The sequence below is a fragment of the Pinus tabuliformis genome, chromosome 8 (assembly GCF_031772625.1).
Source record: "Pinus tabuliformis cultivar Carrire ecotype Pingquan chromosome 8, CPIR1, whole genome shotgun sequence".
In the NCBI taxonomy this organism is placed as follows: domain Eukaryota; kingdom Viridiplantae; phylum Streptophyta; class Pinopsida; order Pinales; family Pinaceae; genus Pinus; species Pinus tabuliformis.
Genome location: NC_142294.1, coordinates 162,944,802 through 162,968,819, shown reverse-complemented (window position 1 = coordinate 162,968,819; position 24,018 = coordinate 162,944,802). Strand labels below are relative to the sequence as shown.

General features: G+C 36.0%; 1 protein-coding gene across 1 annotated transcript; it reads left to right on the top strand.

The window, feature by feature from the left end:
- The first annotated feature begins 22,586 nt into the window (after nt 1-22,586).
- Nucleotides 22,587-23,303, top strand: LOC149234646 (putative disease resistance protein At5g05400). The gene has a single exon (XM_089368329.1). It carries the CDS (start codon nt 22,587-22,589, stop codon nt 23,301-23,303), a length of 717 nt encoding a protein of 238 aa, XP_089224455.1.
- The last annotated feature ends 715 nt before the right edge of the window (nt 23,304-24,018 follow it).

The window sequence follows — 24,018 nt, the reverse complement described above, 5'->3', positions numbered from 1 at the left end:
CCTCCCCCATTCAAATATTCCTTCATTAATCCCACCAGCTTGGAGTGCAAGCAGCCAAGTCATGAAGATCAAAAGGTAGCCGAGCAAGTGATAGACAAAGAGTTAGTTCATCTTGAATTTGGGCGCTGAGCCTCCCTAAATTTAAGGAATTCATTGGGGACTTCATTTGTATAAGTAGAGAGGCATAGAGCCTCATTAGGATTCAAATTTTTGTGGTAAAAACTCTAGTTATTTTCGAGCTCCAGACTTGTGGAAGACTTTCATGTAACTTTCTATTTTGGTAATTGTTATCACTCAAAAGTCTTCCCTAGAAGTTATCAAAAGAAGGAATAATCTGATGTAACCACAAACCTAATCTTTTAGACTCAGGTTCTAGCCAACCTAAGTCCAGAGAGGGCTCTCTCTTTATAATTTAACTTTGTTTTGGGTGGGATTTTAGGCTAGTTCTTAATGTTCATAAGGTTTTGAATTTGGTTGGCTGGTGGAATTCTAGGAACAAATGGATGGAGCAAGGCCTTCAAGCCATTGGGCTATGGAGTCAATCAAAGGATGGCTTAACTAGACCAGATCACTAAAGGGAATGTTCACAGGGCAGGCTAGTAAAACAAATGGAAAATCTTCAGGTTCAATGGATGAGATAGTCCTAACCAAGGTGAAAGGGAAATGAAGAATCCTTAGACTGGGATCAAGATGAAGAGTAGGAGGTGATCATGAGTAAAGGGCAACTAAGAATCCTTTACTATAGACCGAGGGGGAAACTATAGAAGGGAGAATTTAAGAATTCCCTAACTAAGATAGTTTAGCAGAAAACATTAAGAAGGTAAACAGTCAAGATAGAGTGCATTAAAGCAAGTTCTGAAATATCATTCCTAGTTTACAATTCAGATTTCATAGAAACACATATGATTATTAATAAACATTAGGAAAAAAAATAATACACATGAGAGAAAATACTTATTTGATTTCCGCTTTACACAAGAATCCTGTGAAATGTCTTTACCTTATTCCTTGATCTAGCAAGCCAATCCAATGTTGATACAATAGCACTTTGACTTGATATGAAAATGTCTATAGAAATGTCTTTCAATCCATACCAAATACTTCGAAATGTGAAATATTTATACAAAAAATATTACAAAATATCTCATAACAATTTGAGATTTAATTAAGAAAATAAAAATATCTTCAAGCATGAAGATAGAGACAAATGGAAGACTGCATCATGATGTCCCTCTTATTGTGGTAGTGCCGGTTGTTGTAGTTGAACTTGAACCCTTTTAGGCTGGCTGATATGTGTACACTGGAATCATCTTTTTCTTTGGTTTTTAACTGATACTCTTTACCCTGTTACTCTTTGACCCTGTTTACCTGTTTCATCTGGTTGCCATTCAAATTTACTGTGGTAACTTATAGTAAATCTGTCATTTTTTCCCACTGTTCATCTTTAGGTAATTTTACCTTAAGCATCCTTCTATATATCTCGTCTACCTCAGTGTATTTGGCAAATTTTGGTTTGATGACAAATAAATGTTTCACCTCATGCTCTAGGAAGAATAGATTTTCTAAAGTATCATATAATACTTTCCCGTTGGTAATGCTTTGACTCCTGAAGTGCTTGCCTGTTCCTTAGATAATTTATTTAATCTGTCAACATAGTCCAATTGGGTCATAAGTTTTTCATGGATGGCCATGGGACTTGGAAGGCCTTTCTCCCTCAAAATTTGAAATTTTGTCATGAATCTATCAATGCCAACCTGCATTTCATGACATTTTTCCTCCAGGTTAAGCATAAGGTATCTTTTAGAAAGAACCTTTTTTATTTTAATGATGGATTCAGTTCTGTCCTCCACACCAAGCTCATTTAGTTCATGCCTATTCTTGTTGTTCAAGAATTTGATGAGTCGATTAGCATCCTTAGGCTGGTCTCCTAGGTATTCCTTTATCTTTTGAATTGCTTCGGTGGCCACTTTCACCAGTTCTGTTTGCTCAAATATTACTAGAATTGATGGCCAAATATCATTGACAGAGTGAATGATATTGGCCCAAAGCATCTCTTTAGTCTGTCCTAGTGGCTTTTGCAAAGTTAAATCCTTTTCAAGTACCTTTATCTTCTCACCCATCCTTAGGGCTTTCTGTGCTTCTTCTTTCTATTGTATTTGGGCAAGCTTGCAGTCAGCTTCTAGGCTTGCCACTTTATCCTTAAGTCTCTTAAGCTCTGTTGCCTAGATGAACATTTTCTCCATGGCTTTCACTAACTCTGCTATCTTTTCTGTTGAGGTACCTACAGTTGTAGACTCAATTGTGACTGGCAGTGTTGTAACAGGTGGAGCTGTTGGTGTTAAAGAGGCTTCCAATGTTGAAGGGACTGTAGTTGTTACTGTGGGAATGGCAACTATGGAGGTAGTGGCCGATTCACTCTATTTGGACTGAATCAATGTGTCCAATTCTTTCTCTGTTTCTTTTAATTGGTCATTTAGCTTTAGGACCAAGTCCATAAGCTCTTCTTGTCATTTTTGTGTTTCCAGGACTTTTGCTATTTTTGGATGATGCAATGGTGGAATTTTGAGTTGCTTCTTCAAAGCAACTATGTCATAATTCTTCTTCTTGATCAGTTTTTCAGTGGCCTTCACATCTTTGGGATCATGTCCCAACTCAATGATTAAGTCCTCTAAGGATTTGATTCTAGTGTCTTTTTCCTGTGAAGAGGCCTTCTCCAATTAGAACTGAGCTAATATATTATTCAGGGAGTTTTGTAATTGGTAGGCTGCGTTGGCTTTCCCTGTCAAGGTGGAGCAAATCATCTCCCCTGTCTATTTGTGTAACTCATTAGGTCAATAGCATGTATTTCCTTTGCCAACACTTCAAAATCTATCTTCTGGAAGTCAACTGCTGATCTTGGTTGTTGTGTGGTAGGCTTCATGAATGTCATTTGCATTTTTTCACATCATAGGCTGACATTAGCCTTGTTTCGTTGGTAGGTTCCATCTTTAAGTATTGTGAGTAAGTTTGGGCTTTTAGCCTCTCATTCCTGGCTTTGATGTCCTTGTACCTTTCTCTGATATCTTGATCTTTGTCTACTAGCATCCTAAATGAGGACACTTCAACACTTTGTTGCCTTTCCAACATCTGAGTATGAGATGTGGAAGGTTCTGGTGTGCCCCCAAAAGGAGTAGCAAGCCTGCTTCTTTCTTTCTTTGTACTAGTAGCCCCCACTGTTTCTTCTATGAACTTTTGCTCTGAAACAAGATTTAACCTCTACCTTTTGAATAGGTTGGTTTCTGCATATGTTTGTATGGTTGCTCTGCCTGATGTAGTGGCCTCCTCCTTATTCCTTTTGAGGTTATTCTCCTCATTTAGAGGAGTTTGCAAGTTAGGGGGAGTACTCATATTGGGCTACGGTGTACCTGTTTGAGTCAGTTCTTCTGATAAGCCTGGTTGTTCTGACTCTTCTTGCACCTGAGACTCTCCTTCTGTATGTTGTTCACTATGTGGCTGTGATTCTCCTCGTGCTTGAGATTCTCCTGGAACCTACAGGAAAGAACCTTCATCAAGCCTTTTCTCTAGATCAATTAGTGCATTATCAATAGCAACTTCAGTGCTATCTCTGTCAACTAGAGTATTCTCCACCCATTCCAACTGATTTGCATATTTCTCTATTTCAGGGATTCGGTGGTGAATGTAGGGAGCCATCTTGTTTTTCTGTCTTCTATTGCATATGAAATCACAGAGGTCATATCTCCACGTGAAGCTTTATTTTAGTTTGAGTCTTTGAAGGATTTGTTCTACTTCTCTTCCAACTTCTCTGCTATTGCACACAAAGGGGCCTAGTTGATCTTTGATTCTGAGCTGGGCCTTCTTTTTGGCTTTAACAAAATGTACCTCATCTGAGTTGATTATCTGCCTGTAGTACTCTAGAGCAAATAACCTCATTGGGAGGTATCTGGGAAGTTTATATGGGGCCAACTCACAGCCATAGATCCTGATTTCTGTGTGATTTTGGTACAAGTACCAATCTCCCACTTTGTGTTGTTTTGACAGCTATAGGATCCTCCTGATGTCTAAACTGATTCTTGGAGGAGGACTTCCTAACAACATAGTCACTACTGGATATACAAAAATATTAATGAAATCTGTGTATGGATATGGAGAATCATACTTATGTATTAAAGGAGTCCAAAAAATTACTGACCTAGGATGACCTTTAGTGTCAAGCTTTTGGAGAGTGAATGGGAACTTGTCAGCTTTATAGTATAAGAAAAGGTGGTACAAAACTAAAGAATACTTAAACACTCTTTCAATACTCACTCTCAAAAAAATTTCATGCATCCTATCAACTATGTACTTGGAAAAATCATACATGACAGCAGGGGGCTATCATGGAGTAAAAATGGACATGAAGGCTAAAATGATTTCATCTATGTACCCACTGGTGGTATAGCCTAAAACGCAAGAGATCATTGCTACTATATCCTGACCAAATGAGGAAAATATGGTAGCCACATATGGAGGAGATTCTGTTGGGACATGCTTTCCCACCCTGATGAAGGTCTGAAGCATTTTAGCAATCTTGGTAGTGGTAAGATTGGGAAATTTGTCTAGTAGGTCTCCAATTGAAATAGGGGTTAAGTTCTGCCCTAGTTTTAATTGCATCATTTCATTGATTGACTCGGCAGTGATGGTGAAAAGTATGGTTTGGTCGGGGGACATCACTGCTCTTTGACTGGGAATGTAGTTTGCATGGAAATAATGAATGATTTCAGGGAAAATGTGCACTTCAAGGAGTTGATACTTGGGCAAATCAGATTCCCACAGACCTATTTTATCAGCTTGGTTTAGGTATTGGTTCCTGTATTGGCAATACAGTTTGATAGGGGATTCAAGGATAGAGGTGTCCTTGATTTGGAAATCTTTATCAACAATGGGAGGGTGGTCTAGGTCCAAGTGAGGAGTAGTAATTGGCCTAACATCCATGGCAATAGGGGCAGACATTCTTAGTTCTTGTGGATTTAAGAATGGGGAAAAAGGGGTTTTCAATCAATTAGGGAAAATGGGTTCCAATACAAAGTAGTCTTGGGTCCCTGTGCAGTTCTTTCACTTAATTTCTTATTGATTCCAAGCAATGCAAGTAACTGGTTCATAAATGAGACAAGGTTTCCAGTGAATTTGGATAAATACCTAGAATTTTGGGAATATTGACTCTGAACAGGTCGGCGGGTGATTATGCAGAGTTGCAGATAGTCTGTGTGAACTGGAGGGTGGACTGTGAGTTCAATGGCTTCTTCAGGTTGGCGTCTGGAGGTAGGTTGGTGGTTGGACGTCGTGCAATTGCATGCATGAAGGTCTAGAACTTTATTTTCATGATAAAACAAAGATTATGAGTTTTTTGGCTTTATTAACAAAGTCAACATTTGGCAGGTGTTTGGGGAATAATGATACTTCTGGCAGTTAGTAGGGTGATGTGATAGTTTGGTGTTTAGTGGGCAGTGGTAAGCGGGTTTTTTCACACCGCTTATGAGCGCTGGGTGGTTTTGGGGGGAGGCCACCCGATTCCATTCATCCGGCACCATGTCACATCGGGGGCCCAAGAAAAAACAAAAAATTTCGGGCAGGTAATGTTCAGGTTTCGGGCACATGCGAAATCAACATGGATTGTTGGATTTGAAGGGGGAAGATTAGGTGGCGATCGGTCGATGAAAATGCACGGATGGTAGTGGGGGGGGGGCGATGGGCAATTAACTTGGTGGTTTGTTAGGTTCGAGTATTTATAAAGTTTATATTTCAAACTTTGGGGACAGGGTATTAATATTAAAGGTATTTATTAAATACATAGGGGAAAAGGGAAATTTTAGGAGTTAATAAATATAATTAAAATTAGAAGTTAATATGAACATTCCGGAAAATGGGTTAGCGCTAAGTATAATGTTTATTTGAAACTTACTCGCTTTTCACATAAAAACATTATGACTTAGGCTTAAAGTATTTTTGAGGATTTTTTAGGAAAAAGGGTTTACATGGTAGTAATTGCTTTTCCTTAGGAAAAATGGTGTTTTATCTTAAGAAAAGGGATTTGTTTGGGAAAATGAGGGAGAGTGAAGGGGGGTAATGTTTGTGGGGGGGATTTTAGTACTTAGGACCTATAAGTCATCGCGCCAAGGATCTGGTCCCTCCAAAAGTTAGAGAAATGCTCTAAGCCCCTTTGACTTAAGATTTTGGGTACTTAAGACTTTTCATTGGAAATTAGTTAAGTGAAAGGTGTAATGAGTGAGGGAATTTAATCAATTGACTTTGTGGACTTGATGCATATCTAATTTCTCATTAATAGTTGGATTTTTCATGATGAGGGTGATAAATATGCTTTTGTCTAACAATCATCACAATTCTGCAACCTTTCTACTACTTACCCATCTATTCATCCTACCATTTTCACTTCTCTTTATTAGGGTGTACTTAAGCTAGAAAACCCATATCAAAACATTTTTATTTTATTTTACAATAGTAATCTAACTATGTCTAACCTTATTACATCCAAGGGCTCAGATTAAATAGTTGAGCTCCTTTTATTCACTCTACCTAATCTAATTAGCTGCCAAGATTACACTGTTTGGTCAAATTTTCATTCTCTAACTATAAGCATGAAATTGAAAACATGAAATAGCCAAGTTTAAACATTTTGAATATCATAGATTGTGGCATAGGCTACAAACTACACATAATCATTTATTTGATACAAAAATTAAATAGTAGTGGCATTTTGACTTGCACACTTTCATGGTCTTTTCTTTCTTGGGGTTCATATTTTTCATCTTTTCTGACCCTTTTTATTCTTTTTGTCCTTTGATTTTTCTTTTAGGACATACCCTCTTTACATTTTTTAATTTCTTGAATATGGAAAACATTTGCAGAAAGCAAAGGTATGTACATATTACAGGTTTAATCTCAGCCATTCAAAAATTATGACTCCTACTGGTATAGGAACCCAACAGTAATAAGAATGAGATTTTTCTTGATCTAGTACTGAGTTAACTCAGAGGGCTGAAGCTCTTGGGTTAGGGCCCAACCCTAGAATCAAAGGCTCCTCTTCTTGTATATGTATGTTTAGATTAGTTTCATAGATTCATGGTTAAACTGTCTTTAGAAGTATTTCATTGTAGGTAGTGTAGATTTGATTAATTTTTTATTGTTTGATTCCATTTGTGCCTTACTTCAGTCGCAGGTTAGAAGGGATAAAAGAAGGACCACAAAGATGTTAGTAGGTGTCCTGGCCTCACTTCTTCCTTCTGGGATCATGATTTGAGGAAAAGACCCTTATGTAGCCCCAAAAAGACAGATTTCCATTTCTTTCATCAAATTTAGAGTTTACTGTACTTGAACCAACATTTGATCAATTTTGCAAGTGTAGGATTTCATTTCCATCTCTTCTATCTTCATTCTTGCAGTAGATCTCATCCATGATTCCATTTTATTCAATAATTTCCTCATGCATAAGGTAGACAGTTAATTCATTAAATTTTGTTTTTCTAACTCATGAGAATTCTTCTTGTTTAGATGACTCTTTGGAAATTACACATGTTTGATGCAGAGCAGGTGCTTTAGAAGTAGAAAAAGATCTCATAGCAAGCAACCACCTTCCAACTTCATCCACCCATAGGCATTCCTTGTTTTCATTGAGACCTTCACCAATTTCATCATTTTACATATAAATTCCCCCCAGCATGTTGAGTGAATCCAAACATCTCCTAAACTTGGTTTTGGGTTCTGAGTGATCCTAGGCCTTTTCTCACTCCATTCCACCCATCAACCACCTTCCATAATCCTTCCATCACCTCCAACACCCATCGTTTTTCTCTTAGCTGTATTCTATAGGTTTTTAGTACATCTTGTAGGTTTTCATGTAGTGTCTTGTTTTGAGGCTGAATTGAGGGAAAACCTCTAGGAAGCCACCCAAGGTCACCCAAGGGTCTCCCAAACCTTCCAAAAATCTTCTGAACCTCCCAGCCATCCACCAACATCCCTAAACCACTTGCCACATCACCAAAAGAGATTAGCTTGCACACTTGATTTTTCATGAAAACAGAAAAAGACAAAACAAATTTATTACAATCCTTTACATGCATAACAATGATGCTTGATGTTTTTAACTTCCATTCTTAGGACAATAACATTTTTTTCATGTTACTTTAGCATTATTGCAAAGCATAGCTCTTAGGAGTTAATTAGGAAATGGTGTGCCTTAGCATTGAATTTCAGTATTTTTCATTGTTATAGTAGATCAACTCTCTCTTAGAGTAGATTTCTATTTCTTTCATCAAAGAACCAAGCTTCTTCTGAATCCATAGAAGTATGGATTGGTCTCTTGCTAGCTAAATAGTGACAAAAGGCAGAACAATCACTTTTACTTGTCTATACAACACTGTCACCTCCAAGTTTGTACGAACCTCGGGTTGATAAAGTAAAGTTGGTAGCCCAAGAGTTGCAGCATTCTTGATGCAATATTGGTGCTCATCACTTTTTGGCACTGTTACCGAGGAGGTGTATGAGTAATATGTGATTACCACTTTCTTTATTCTATTTCTTATTTCTAATATTTTGCCATTAGTTTCATTTCTATAAAAGTAATTTAGTTGCTTCCTTTTTCATTCTCCATTCTTTGATTTTATTTCCATTTTGCAAGTAAGATTTCAATTCATCAATTAGTTTTTCATTCAGTTAGTAGTTTTCATTCAATCTGCAATTTCAGTTCTGCAAAGTACTTCCCAAAGTTTGAAAAAAACACAAAACCAAACCAAAAACATTTCCTTTCATGCCTCGTAGGAATAGGGATAACTTAGGGAAATTTTTTCCAAATACCCCCACTACATCAAACAGCCAACCTTCCCTCTTCTTCGGTGGCTGTGAACTAGAGGAACCCTTAGGTGAGAAACCAGACATATTTGAAGAACCTATAGGGGAAGAAGAAGAAGAAGAACCCATTCCTACCGAGCCAATGGCTGAAAACATAAATGACAGAGGGAATAGAGAGAGAGTTGAGGGTGCCTTCCCCATCAGGGAAACCAATGGGGACACTAAGATGAAAAATATAAGCCCCTCTTCCCTTCCTCATTTCCATGGCTAACCACAGAATATCTCGACACTTTCCTATATGAGTTTGTTGTTATATGTTGAACCTATGAATACACAAATGATGAGCAGAATTTGAAACTATTTCCATCCACTACAAGAAAAAATGACATTGGTGAGGGGCGAGAAATGTCACCATAACCTCATTGGTGACGGTCAAAAGAGCCTTCGTCACCAAAGGTGGCATCGCCAAAAGTATAGGTGTTGTGGTGACATTCAAAGTTCGTCACCAATAATGATTTATAATGATGGATAGCGACCGTCACCATTTCATATGATAAATGGTGACAGGCCAAAGCCTCGGTCACCAAAAATTGAATGTCACCAAAGGTGGCATCGCATAAAGTATAGGTGTTGTGGTGACATTCAAAGTTTGTCACCAATAATAATTAATAATGACGGATAGCGACCGTCACCATTTCATATGAGAAATGGTGACGGGCCATAACCTTGGTCACTAAAAATTGAACGTCACCAAAGGTGGCGTCGCCAAAAGTATAGGTGTTATGGTGACGTTCAAGGTTCGTCACTAATATTGATTATAATGACGGATAGTGACTGTCATCATATGAACAACAACAATTTATTGTGATGGATCTTTCATGGCCGTCACTATTGGTACATATATATGGCAACGTTCATTGGCCATCACCAAAAGCTGCATTGTCAAAAGTATAGGTGTTGTGGTGACATTCAAGGTCTGTCACGAATAATGGCTATAATGACGGACAATGATCGTCACCATTTATTATCAACAACAACGATTTATGGTTACGAACCTTTCATGGTCGTCATTATTGATGCGTATATATCGTGGAATTCATTGACCGTCACCATTTCATATTTTGGTGAGGGTCAAAAAACGTCACCATAAGCTCATTGGTGATGGTCAAAAGAGCCTCCGTCACCAAAAATTAATCGTCGCCATTCCATATGGATATCAGGGCATGATGGAATTGAACCACCAACCTCCTGCTTGTAAAGCAGGTGCTCTTCCATTGAGCTAGCACCCTTTAAATAATTAGACTTTTAAAAATTAGACCTTGAAAGATCATAAATTGTAAATTCTACAACTTCTAATAAATTAAAGTTTTCGCAATATTTTACTAAACAAGCAAAGAAACATCGAAGTTGCAAGTCCCTACCTAATTGTTATGGAAGTTATGAAAAGTGGGTGGAGGGAAAAATATATAAGCTTCCAAGGAGGAGTACATGCCCTAATGAGGTCGACTTCTTAGCTGCCAGATCGACTTGGTCTTGGAGGGGTATTTTGACACTTTATACACAAAAATAATTCTTTTGACATGTTACAAGATGCCCAATGGGGTCTTTTTCATGTGAAAATGACTCTATTGACTTCTTGACTTCATGAAAAACCCTAGAAGCACTCAATGGGTGCTTGACTATAAATAAAATGACCTTGAGCATGAAACCCATGCTACAATAATAATAATAATTTTTCTTTTATTTTTACAACATAAAAGAATCAAGATTACATTTCATATTTACGAAGACCAAACCTAATTACATATTTTAAAATATCCCCCCTCTACCTTTATAGAATAGATCTAGGGGATAACGAAAAGATCCATAGAGAATAAGATTTGGGTGGGCAAAATAAAGATGATAAGCAAAAAGACAACAAGCAACGAAATCTACTAATTGAACATGTGTCCACATGTACTCAAAGATTAGAGGAAAAAAAAGAACCCAACATGATTGATTATGCACTTGATAAAATGGCATTCACTTCTTTAGTAAAAAGGAAGAAAATCCTAACCTCTTGTCTATTGTCCTCTAGAATAAATCATCTATGTATGGCATTAGGGTTTTGTGCTACACTCTATGCTTACAATCCAACATTAAAGTAAGAGTTCCCAAATTTGTTTCTAAATGTCTGATTTGTTTGAGTTTGGGCCAAGCTTAGTCAAATCTTGTCAATTTTGGCCAAGATGTAATGAGCTTAATTATGTTTTCCTGAGCTAGTCAACAAGCTTGACCCTGAATTTTGAAAAAGAAGTTTGATAGAGATGACTACTCTAACATATTTTGACAAATTTTCCCTTTTTGTATGTCTCGAAGAGAGAATCTAAACTAGCCTCCTCTTACCACAATGTGGCTAGATAAGAAAGACAAATCAAAACCAATAGTATCCACTAAGAGATTGTGAGTGAGGGGCATTTATTCTGCCAAAAGATGCTCAGAACTTGCATCTGACTCCAGCCATTGTTTTTTGTGTTGCTACATCCATAAGCACAAATGCAATTTTGTCATCAAAGAGGCTTGAACACTAATATGGGAAATTTCAACATCTCACTTTTACCAACTGGGAAAACCACTATTTTAGAATTTATTTTAATTATGGAATTTTATGCCAATTTTCTATTGGGGAATCCAAATCGGTCTTCTTTTTTAGACTTTGCCCAATGTTTCTTGGGTCCATGTCTTGTGACTATGCTCTCCACCGGGATATAAATTTTTGAAAACTCATCTCTTTGAATCAAAAACTTGTACCATAATATAAATAGGCAACTCATGTCTTCCAATTCAGAGGTTACCCTAATTGAAGATCTCTCTCCACATTTTGTCTCAGGTATGAAGTTAAACATGTTAACTAGGATTGGTCATAGAGTTTACAACAGCTAAGCAACCTTTTAAAGGTTGGTCCCAATTTGAATTCATATTCATAGCTAGAGGCTTTCTAGCTATAGGGTGGTTTCCCATCGTTTCTGATATGCAAATTTGAGTTCAAATGCAATATTTTAGATCACAGAACAAGGTTTTGAATATATCAATGACTAATAAGATGGATCTCAATTAGGACTAGTCATTTCTCATTGGGTGATGGATTCCTTTACTTGCACATAGATGCCAAAGTTATTGCAAATGATGGATATTTTCAGTAGGGAATTCTAATTATAAGAATATATCATCTAACTCAAATCAACAAAATTTCTATATTAATGTGGAATAAAATTGTTTAGGATGAATTAACTTTCACTTCAAACCATAATCATCAATGGACCATGTAAGAAAAACAACCAAGAGTTTGATTAACCAAAGCTTCTTAACAGAGTAGTCTAAACATGATATCTTGGACTGTTTTAAACTTACAAAGATTAGCAGAGGATACACAACGAATCATGACTCCTACTCTTGCTTTACGCAAAAGTATAAAGGGAAATAATTACACTGCATGAAATATAGATACAAACTAATCAATAACAACTTCTAGTTGCAACACATTAACATATATGCCTGATCTATAGAAAATGGAAAAGGATGAATGGTACAACCATGGCTACCCATATGTTTCACTGCCGTTAGAGATAATTTTTTGTCTTATTGCAAATTTTGGAGGTTTAAACCCCAAAAAATCTGCGCCTTACAGATTTTACAATATCCTCAATGTAGATTGTTTTGACAAAGTATAAAATGATTATCTAATTTCTAACCTTGACCATTTGGAAAAATCAACGTTTATTTTCCAATAAATACATATTATCCCTTTGATCAAGTCAAAGATGATCATCATTCCTCTCATCCAATTGGTGATCAAGGAAGTAATTTGCAACCCTCAACATTAATCTTTTTTACAGTGTCAAATATGACAATTCTCCTTCTGGGCCTTAATTGTTAAAAGAAAGTTCCCAAACCATTAAGTATCCTACCATGCAATATGTCATCTTTGAGTTTGACAAAGTCAAACTTGATCACTAATCCCATACTTGGAGGTCTTTGGAATGGGTAATTTGCCAAGTTAACCTTTATGATGACTTTTTGTCATGCCACATCTAACGGGAAACCTACTCATATTTCTCACTGACACCATCTCCTACCTTGATTTATACTCCCATGGGCTAAAATATTCTTTCTATAAGACCAAATTTTCTTTCTATCTATTATTTTCATAGTGCCAAAATGTCCACTTGCATTAAAAAATGTATGCCATGATCATAAATTGCAAACCTAATGGATGATAAGGAAAAGGGGCTATCCTATATCCCATGAAACATCATATTCCATACTTAGAATGCACTCCAAAGTGTCAAAATTGCATGCCAAGTGGAAAAATCGCATTTCTCAAGTTAAAATCTGCATTACAGCCTGACCTGATTGCACACAACCTCCTGCACATGTACCTATGGAGAAGCCATAAAATATAGTGTTATATTATTTCTCCTTGTGCATCTTCCTACACTTCCATAATTCTAATTTACATCTTTGAGTGAGGGTACTAAGTCTCCCAAAACAATTTCATTGATTTACCTCATATTTGGCTAAATGCAAATAGTCTTTAGTAACATGCATGTCCAGGGCTCACTAAAGATAAAAATTGAGATTTTAAAATATCTTTGTGGTTCTTAGAACAATATTGATCTTTTTACATTGTTAGAGTTTCACTTCCAATCTAAGAAGTCACTATTGTGCAAAAATACCATGAAACTGCCAAATTACACAACACGAAAAATCAGGCTAGGGTGCCCTCATAATTTTATATGCCAAAACATACGTGAGAACATATGGTGAAATATAGAGATTTATATCTAAAGTATCTTATGGTCTACAAAAATACATTATCAAATTCTCAATAACAATCTCCAACTGTTAGTTATTAAGCATCAACTGTAGCAATTTCTTTGGTTTGGCACTTTTCTCCAACTCTAGAAACACTCTCAAGCTTAAAATAAATTGCATACATTGTTCTTATTATAAATCCAAATGCTAATTCTTGAAGTCTAGGGTCAGCTCAAGCAACCAAACAAAAATAAAAGAGTAAGCTTTACATGGAATCAAAGGTCTAAGAATTAATTATATTATTTGCAACCATGGCATTACCTCAACAACAAAGCGCGCCCAGATCTTCTCACTGCCAGCTTCCATGATTCCCTTTAAAATCATATGCCCCAAGCATCGAATGATGTTATCTATTTCAAGGAAGAGCCCCCACTCCTTACAAAGCATCTACAATATTGGTGAAAATCAACACAAAATATCATGACAATGTTAAACCATGTCTCAAAATAACAAAAATGAGTTATTGAGTGGATATAAAAACCTTGTTAATCTAAGAATTTAAATGACCTCTACAAGCAATTGTCGGGGTTGACTCATACTCTCCACTATGATAGGGCACCCCATGGATTTGCCACCCAATTCCTCTGCCAATCTTACCTTTTGAAAAAAACCCACCATCCTTATCAAGCACCTACATAGTTTCCAAGGAAATAAACAATTATACTTGACTAGCAATTTTACAGTGGTATTTTCCTTTTTTTTAACTATTGGAAAAAGAAATTTATCAACTAGAGCAACACAATCACTGCACGGATGGATAATACATAAAGAAGCATAAGAAGATCAAAATTGCAAACGTAAATCCCTAGTATATCAGAATGGAAATGTAATATTTTAAAGCACCAGTTCATATTCCCCTGTGTATGGGTGAAGTAGAGAATGCAAATAAGATAAAACTAAAAATATAGTTGTACAGATATGACATTATGATGCTACTAATCATATCATATCCATGCATTGCAATTTGGCGTGCATGTAAGTGATTAGAGCATATGGCTACATCTTCCTTCTTAAATAATTGAAAATTTAGGAAAAGACAGTAACATATTGCATGCAAAAGCCCCCGTGTTTCATAAATATGTCTGCAGTAAAAATTTCAGCAGGAATATATTTTACACTTTCCATAGTATGAATTTGTAACAAAATTCTCTCTTTTCTCAAGAATGGTTTCCAAAATAATTGTACCTTTCAAGTTCCTAGAATAAGACCGCTAAATATTAAATTTTATATGTAAGCATGGAGGGGAGAAAAACATAAAGATGTATACAAAAAGCAGTCGCTGATGTCAGCAAAATTTTAGAGAAGTCTGCTTGGCAGTTATTTCTACAATATTAAGGTGCATGATTTACATAGGGAATGGTGTAGAGAGGATAAATAATAATTGACTTAAAACACCTAGGTGACATATTCATATATTAACACTAGTGAGTAGGATGGTTTAACCACCTCACATCTAACTAAAACATCTAACATTAAGTTGGTCACATATAAAGTGGAAAATATTACTGAAACAAAAATTTTGAGTGTTACCACTCTACCACCACCCCTCCATGCCCCAACACTGAATAACACATTTTATCATTACTCAAATCCCCCCAATCTCCCCTAGTAAAATAAATCCAAATTTTACAAGGATGACTAAAAAATTTCTTAAGACCACATACTGATCTACCACCATCCACTGAGGCACCTGGGTAACCAGCCATAGTGATTGTTGGCTGTCTAGGATGGTAACCAAGTTCCCAGTTACATGTCATATCTTCAAATTTCTTCATCTCTAGGTCTAGGTCCTTGTTGGTTCTCCATCATACTCTCATTTTCATCATTTTGAAGGGCATATTTCCATAAACTCATCAAAACAATCTTTCCACTCTATTCAATTGCCATCTCTTTCCATCAATAAAAGGATTTAGTGGAATTAAGTTGGACAATCTATCAAGATAAGAATTCCAACTCATGTACCATTTGCCTCAAAACCTAATTGAGTTAATTAATTAAAACTGGAAGTCTATTGGTTTTCACTAATCACAAGGTAAATTCTAACATGCACATAATTTTAAGAATTAAATCTTCAAAATGCTTTCTAGAACAAAATTGGATAGTGTTTTGGCAGCTCTCAAGGTTTTTTGGTAGGTAGGCAAACTAGATACTTCATCCCTAATATAGTCTTGATCATTAATGAACAAAATTCATCAATAATTTCTTAAAACAAATAAATAACTCCAACAAAAAAACAATGGAATTAATTCATCAACCATTGAATATATGTAAAAACAACAATAATGGGTTGCACACATCTTCGTGCATCTGCAAATATAAGGACATGCAGATGTTTTTTATTTCTTCCCTACATCAACTTTAGTCTAGGTCTAACAATGTGCCCTAACAAGGACGTTTCTATAGTGGCTGTCATCCTATTATCAATGGCTACACAACATTTGCATTGATTTGTGACTTTTGTCATAAATTTGCAAAAAGTTGTTTGATATCTAGGGCACATAACAATTGACTCAATAGCCATACATGTTTTTGCCACTGCTCTATACAAGTTTTGGGTATCTAATTATCACCACATCTTCAGTGTAACAAGAACAAGAACATGTAAAGAAAATCAAGATTGCATTAATAATGATATAAAGGGCTACAAGCTAGTCAAGTCAAATCCACTTTATGAATGTGGGATAGACCAAAAAATACACTAAAGTGAAATAAAGAATAAAAGTATAAAATAGCCTAAAGTAGAAATTGACTTTATTAATGCCCATGTCTAATATCTAATTGACTATTATAACCTAATATTTATTTTAACACCCTCTCTTACTGGTCAATCTGCTAACTACATCAAGTTTATTGGAACCCAAATACTCGTTGAAAATCTCTGTAGTCTGATCCTTTGTGGTACAATTATGCAATTCAATAGATCCATCCTCTATAAGGTGTCTGATGAAGAGGTAGTGAATCTCAACATGCTTGGTACGCTCATGGGAAACATGATAGTTGGATAATATGAGCACCCATTGATTGTGACAAAATAGGGGTGTTGGATTTTTCTGCGACACCATTTCTGAAATCATCCTCCTCAGCCAAACTACCTCAAATTTTCCTTTCATTGATCCTAGATATTCTATTTTTGTCAATGAAGGAACTAATGCATGTTGCATTATTGCCAGCCTATGTGACTACACCCACGCCAAGCTTGAATACATATCGAGAAGTTGATTTTCTATCATCCACACAAACTACCCAATCTAGTATTCTATTCCAACACAACCTAGGGTCTTTTCTTCTTCTATATTCAATTATCTCTTTCACATATCTCAACACTCACTTCACTATAGTCCAAATATCTACATTTGATGCTATCATGAATCTAGAAATGAAGTTCACGGAATAACTCAAATCTAGTCTACTGGCAACAAGATATATCACAATCCCCACTAGTTGCCTGAAAATTGATTCATTAACTACTTTAGAGTCAGTCTTAACTAAAAGTTTCAGCCCTATCTCCATAGGTGTAGATGAGATTTTTCACTTCTAAACCTGTCAAGTAAAATTATAGCATTTTTCTTTTTGTGAGACAAAAAGTTTGCTCCCTGTTTTCCAAACTTCTACACCTAGACAGTAATGTAGGAGGCCTATCTCAATCATGTCAAAATCTTTCATATTAGAATTCATTTGTTTAATAGCACTAACCTTACTAGTTGTAATAATAATGTCACCTACATAAATGACCAGTAGAATGATATCGTTACCAACACTTTTGACATACAAATTAGAATCTGAAGGACTTTGTTGGAACCCTATTCATCGAAGTATCTGTCAACCTTAATGTACCATGCCCAAGGTGTCTACTTTACACTATATATAGTCTTCTGCAATCTGCAAACAAGATGCTCCTCCACTGGAACCCAAGACTCCTCTCATTGATGCATATACACCTCTTCTTGAAATCTCCATCTGATGGAAGGCACTCTTCACGTCCATCTGATGGATCTTCCAACCAAACTATGCTTCCATGGCTAGAACTAATTGGGTGGTGCTCATCTTTGTTGTAGGAGAAAATTTCTACTCATAGTCAATGCCCTCTTGCTAACAGTACCATTTTGCGACCAACCCAACCTTGTGCTTGTTAAGTGTGCCATCTACATTTCCCTTGGCCTTGTATACCCATTTTCCACCAATGGGTTTCTTCCCTAGAGGAAGGGCTATGAGATCCCAACATAAGCCTTCTACTGAGGCCCTCTCTCACCATTTTTTTTATCAGCCATCCTCTTTTTGCAATGTTTCTTCATATGGCCCACCTTGCTATAGTGGCATATGTTATTCTAACTTCTAGTTGCATCTTCACCATTACATTCACCTTTCTTTTTTAACCATTTTCCTTTCCCATTGACACTGGTTGCAAAGATCTGCTCTAAACCCTCTGTCTCACTATTTCTACAGATCTATTTCTTCCATTTGTCCTACTGTAAGAGTGTATTGCATAGCTCATCAAACTTCAAGTCAACATTCATATTCAAATTTATAAATTACCTAATGACTTTAGTTTAGATCTTGTGATTCATGAATGGTTTTAATTCAAAACTCTTAATATCTTTTTTTAATTTTAAAAATATTAATACATTTTTTGTACTTGATGTATCCTTGCCATTTCCAGATACTGGGTTTTCAAAATTTTGGCTAATACATATCATGGTAACACAAATTTTAACCTTACAGTTTGATTTTTAGTATTTTATTAGGATATACAATAGTTTTTCTGTTGGTGTATCATACACCACGTAGTTGGGTCTTCAAATGATTGACTCAGCGTGGGAAAGAAGACAATAATTGGTGACCTCTTGCAAAAAATTGGACAAATTTTGCATTGTTCTTTTCAAATATGTGAGCAAATATTACAAGAGTAAAAACCACGATATACATCACCATATAGTCCCCCATGCACTTGATTTTACCAATTTGGTTGTAAGACAAATTATACAAGGTAACAAAAGCTACTAAAAATAAGATAAATCTAATTCAACATAAATATTGGTTTCATAAAAGCAAATTAGTTTCAAATAAACTAAAGGCAAGCACAGGAAAAGTTGTGGAAGGTAAACAAGTTGAATGGATGACAAAAATCAAAGGAATATGATTGAATTGAAGCCTAATTACTAGCAAAGGGGAAACTGATCCCTTGTAAAAACTCCAACTTCCTAGACCTGAAGTGTTGTAACTGAAACAATAGGACAAGTTTGCTTCTATCCCTTTTGGGAGGGACAATAGGTGACATGGACTTATTGGGGGGAACAATATGTGACATTACTTACCAGCTTCTCATTCAAATGCATCCTTTCTCTCTTGATATACATCTACATTTATGAGACACCAAGGCTTAAACATATGAGCAAAGGAATCTAGAGAATAGTAATCCAACACCAATTAACTATAAGTAGCCTCCACTATCACATCTAAACATTATATTACAGAAAATGCAGACATGTACAAAATTGATTTTGATGCCCTATAAAAAAAATATGCAGATGGAATATCATGTAAGAAAAATCAACGTATGACTACCAAAATAAGGTTGAGCACAAGAAACACATGCATAACACCAGAGAAAACTAGTACACACTAGATAAACCCATACTATCTAAAACCTAACAAGGCAATTCCAAGGCTGACAGTCAAAATGAAAATCATTTACTTCACTGAAATCACCACCATCCATTAGTTTCATGGCATCATTTGTGAGCTGATTAAAGATGGATTTTATTTCTAGTGGCATTTTTTCATGCCTGTTCTTACCATTTGATGCTCCCTTCATCCTCCGCAGAGCTTGTAGAACCTATATCCATGGCAAGTTTTAGTTAAACTATCCTTTAGAGATGCCTATTACTTTACCCAAAATCAAGGGACCTTTTGAGTCTAATACCTTAAATATCTTTAAATTTTCAAGATTGCTAATACTTGCAAGAAACTAGAATACTTAGTAGATTGTTTCCAGGCAGATGTATTAGAAATTTAAAGTTGTTTGCCCAAGACACAATTGAGATTTAGTTGCAATATCTATTTGGACCTTCCCCAAACTTAAAAGTCAATTAGAATATCGACAACAATTTCAGCAATAGTGAATGCATGACAAGGGAAATCAATGGAAAGGCTCCTCAACAACTTTAGTTAGACACCATTTAGAGACAGATGTACATGCAGTCAGTATCATTAGGGCTTTTGACATTTTAGATAAGCTAGATCCTTTATATTGCCAGAATTGCAAATATTTGCGATAATTTGGTATGCTTAGCATATTGTTTCAAGGAAGTTGTCCTGGAAATTTAAAAGGCAAAGAAACCTTTTGGGAGTTGGAAGTGAGCCATATTTGAACCTTTCCCTCACTTCAATGATAGTTAGGATATCTTCCTAATTCTAACCAAAACATTCTCTAGGAAGGGGTTAAGACTCAATGAGACTATGGAATAGGAAGAAGGGTTCTTAGTCGAAAATATAACTTGAAATTTACTCCCCATGCTTTATATCTATGGAAACACTACTATATTGGAGTTTTGTAAGTTATTATTCTAAAATCTCGTATCTTTAATATACAAGTAGAGGTGAGAAGACCTAATCAACAGGATTGGTGATAGCATATGGCAAGCACTTCTTTACTATGCAACCAACAAAGTACATTAAAGGATATGAGTTACCTCCAGATAGTAGGAAGAATTAGCAAGATTCAGACAATTTAGGACAAGAATGACAGATGGATAAAATAGTGTCAAACCATATTGAAGTCATAACATCTTTCAAGTCCCAAATTTTAGGCTAGTTTGTAATCAATCAGTCCCTTGTTGCCAGTGCAATTCATAAAATATTAAAATAGGGTTAACCAATGGTTTTCTTACATTTTAAACAAATGAAATAGTGAAACATGTATTTTAAAGTTGTATATCTCGTTGAGTGTTGTGGGTATGGACCAATTTACAATAAACAAACTTCATGCTTGGTCACATTAGCTAGAAGGTGGCAATTTGAGGAGATTTATTGATTGTCAAACAAAATGGCAAGGAAATATAAAGCACTATTTCACTCACAGGTTTTTATGGAAAAGGTAATGTATGGAAGACTTTAATGGTGCATCAACCAATTTCTACCTTATAGAGTTGACAGAGTCTAAAATTGATATAGTGGCAAAATTTGCAACCAAAATGAGTTTGTATAAAAAATATATGGATTCTATAGAGTTTGGCACTAAGGTTGATATGTTGCCTATGCTTACCTATCTCGGGAGGGAGAGAAAATTGTAATATCCCCTTGCTAATTAAAGATTTCATCAGTATAATCATATTGTTATTTATTGCAAGAAAGAATGTACCATTATCATAATTATATGTATCTTTTGATTTGCAGTATGGATCATTTTTTGTACACATTTAATCTGTTGCTATCAATAATATTTTACTTTGGTACCAATTATTTTCCTCCCTAAATCATCTCAATCCTTTCATGTCTACCCTCTTGTTAACCCCCATATTTTCTCCATGTTATACTGGAGGGTTTAGGGCTAGCACATTTCATTAGGCTAGTGTTCAAAGTATGATTTCAGAGACAATTTTCATTGAGTCAAAGGTTGGTTTAAACAAGAGTTTAGATGCAAGATGCTTCAGTAAAATTGTCCATGGTCAGTTTCTAGAGAGAGTATACAGGTTTTCATCATATTAGAGATTTGTTACTTTTGGGATTTAGTAGAAATAGAGATAGGGGAAGCTAGAGTGGAGGCATCGTGGTCTAAGAGGCATAGTTTGGTGGTCTCTATGGCAGTATTGATTATACATTTGTATTTAGGTATTTAACATGTGCAAACAAGAGTGGAGGCACCGTGGTCTAAGAGGCATAGTTTGGTGGTCTCTAAGGCAGTGTTGATTATACATTTGTATTGACGTATTCAACATGTGCAAACATATCATGTTTTGAGAAACCAAGCACTGTTAGGTGAGAAGCAATATCTACTTGATCGATTCCTAGTATAAATGAGAGGTATTTATAGTTGGCAAGTCAAGTAGAAATAATGATACAACGGAGAAATCCAAAAGCTCGTAAGTATTGGGTATTGGGTGATAGCATTCAACCAAAGGATAATAGATTTAAAGGTTTTTAAAATTAAAAAATGCATGACATTGCAATCCAAGTTAGGTTTTCCAAGTTCTAAATTCTGCAAAAGGAAAAGAGCCCACAAAATCCAAGATTTTACCTTATTATTATACTAGCTAATTTTCTCCCAGAGATCATGCACTTCAACCTGCAAATCAGATTGTTGTTTATTCAGTGCTCATAGAGCATATAAATGATCAATTCTGAGCTCAAAAAAAGACACCGCCGTGGTTGTTGAAACCTTGGATTGATGAGACGAAAGTTGAAATTGGTAAAGGAATTACGCCACCGTGGTTGGTGAAATCTCGGCTTGATGAGACGAAAGCTGAAATTGGTAAAGGAATTATGCCACCGTGGTTGCTGATATCTCAGCTTGATGAGACGAAAGCTGAAATGGGTAAAGGAATTACACCGTCGCGGTTGCTGAAATCTCAGCTTGATGAGACGAAAGCTGAAATTGGTAAAGGAATTACGCTCATCACTAACTCATTAAAGCCTTGGAAATGTACTGATTGCGACCCTTCCAAGTGTAAAGTCTCAAAACTGATAAAAGCCTGGAAAAAAACTTCCGATGAGCTGTTTAAGGGTCTCCTTAATGATACAGTTCAGTCTCTGTATTCAGATGCTAGTGTCTCTACACCGCAACAACAATATACAATACTCTTGCAGGTGGAGCCAACCACTCAATTGGCAGGGTCTAAGATTAACTCTGAGAAGCTACGGGAGAGCGGGTCGTTCACTTAATTTGTATATATGGAATGGGAGGGGTTGGTAAAACAACATTGCTAAAAAGAACATACAACGTTTTCAAGGTTAATAGAGGAGGCTTTGATTTTGTGATTTGGGTTAAAGTTGGTCAATTCCCTAATTTGGCCGACTTGCAGAGTTGTACTGTTCATGAAATCAAGCATGAATTACCAAGCTATAATGATGTTGATTATAGGAAGACATCATTGTCTGCTTCTCTGAGGGACAAGAAAGTTCTTGTGTTCTTAGATGATTTACAGAGATTCTTCGATATTAATCAATTGGGCATGGCGTTTGTCAATAAGCAGGGAAGCAAGATTGTATTTTCTGCTCGCCAGGCTGGAGAAATGGGTGCACAAGAGTCCATGAAAGTACAAACCCTATTCCTCGACGAAGCTGCCGATTCGTTTTGCAAGATAGCTTTTGAAGGCAATACATGGAGACAAATTGCAGATGAATGTAAAGGTTTGCCCCTAGCCATACGAGTACTAGCCGCTACATTGAGGAGAAGACCTGTGGATGATTGGAAACTTGCTTTAAAGCAGATGCAAACAGGGGATCCAAATTTTCTGAGTTTATATCCTCATGTTAATGAGGAGTTGTTCGAGCCATTGAGATGGAGTTACGATAATTTGCCCAATCCTACTTTGAAGAACTGTTTTCTTTATCGTGCCTTGTTTCCCAAAGACGCTGAAATCCATTTGCAGCTTCTTAATTTCAGCGTGTAGTGCTTAAGTTAGAAGTTGCTTTGATTGTCACTCTGCCTCAATTTCTTTTAATTATCGTTCCAGTTTAGATCCATAAAAAAATAAATAAAAATATGCAAATCTAAGCTAATTAAATTTACAAAAAAATATTTGAAGCAAACCAATTATTTTGCATAAGAGAATTTGGGCAGAAAAACCTCGATGTTCATCTCTTCTATCAGTAATTCATTTTCAAGCTTGTTGTTGCATTCTATTATTGTCTGGCCTACCCATAACAAGTATTTTCTGCCTACCTATAATAAGTATTTTCCTTGAGTACAAAGAAAAAATGTCAATACACATCTCGTAACATACAATATCCATCTCACCTGTAGCACCAGAAATTGATGAGAGCGCCAAATAACTTGATGGTACTGTGGCGATTGGACCTGAAAATGTCCTTCAGAGAAAAATCGTGGGCTCCCATAGTCTACATTAGCTTCTGAATTTATGAAATAAAATTAACATTGCCCACAGATTCTCTATGTGGCTCCTGGTTTTGCAACACCTCCAAATCACAGAAGACTAGTAATTTTGTCTTGTTCATGTATGTAGATTTGAAAAAATAAACCCTAACCTCTACAGCACACTCTCATTCTCGTGAATTCAAATCCAAACAGGTAGCTGCATACATCCATAGAAGCCTTGTGCCGCGATCATGTATTCAGTGAAGCAATTGTAGATATGGGAGATCGTA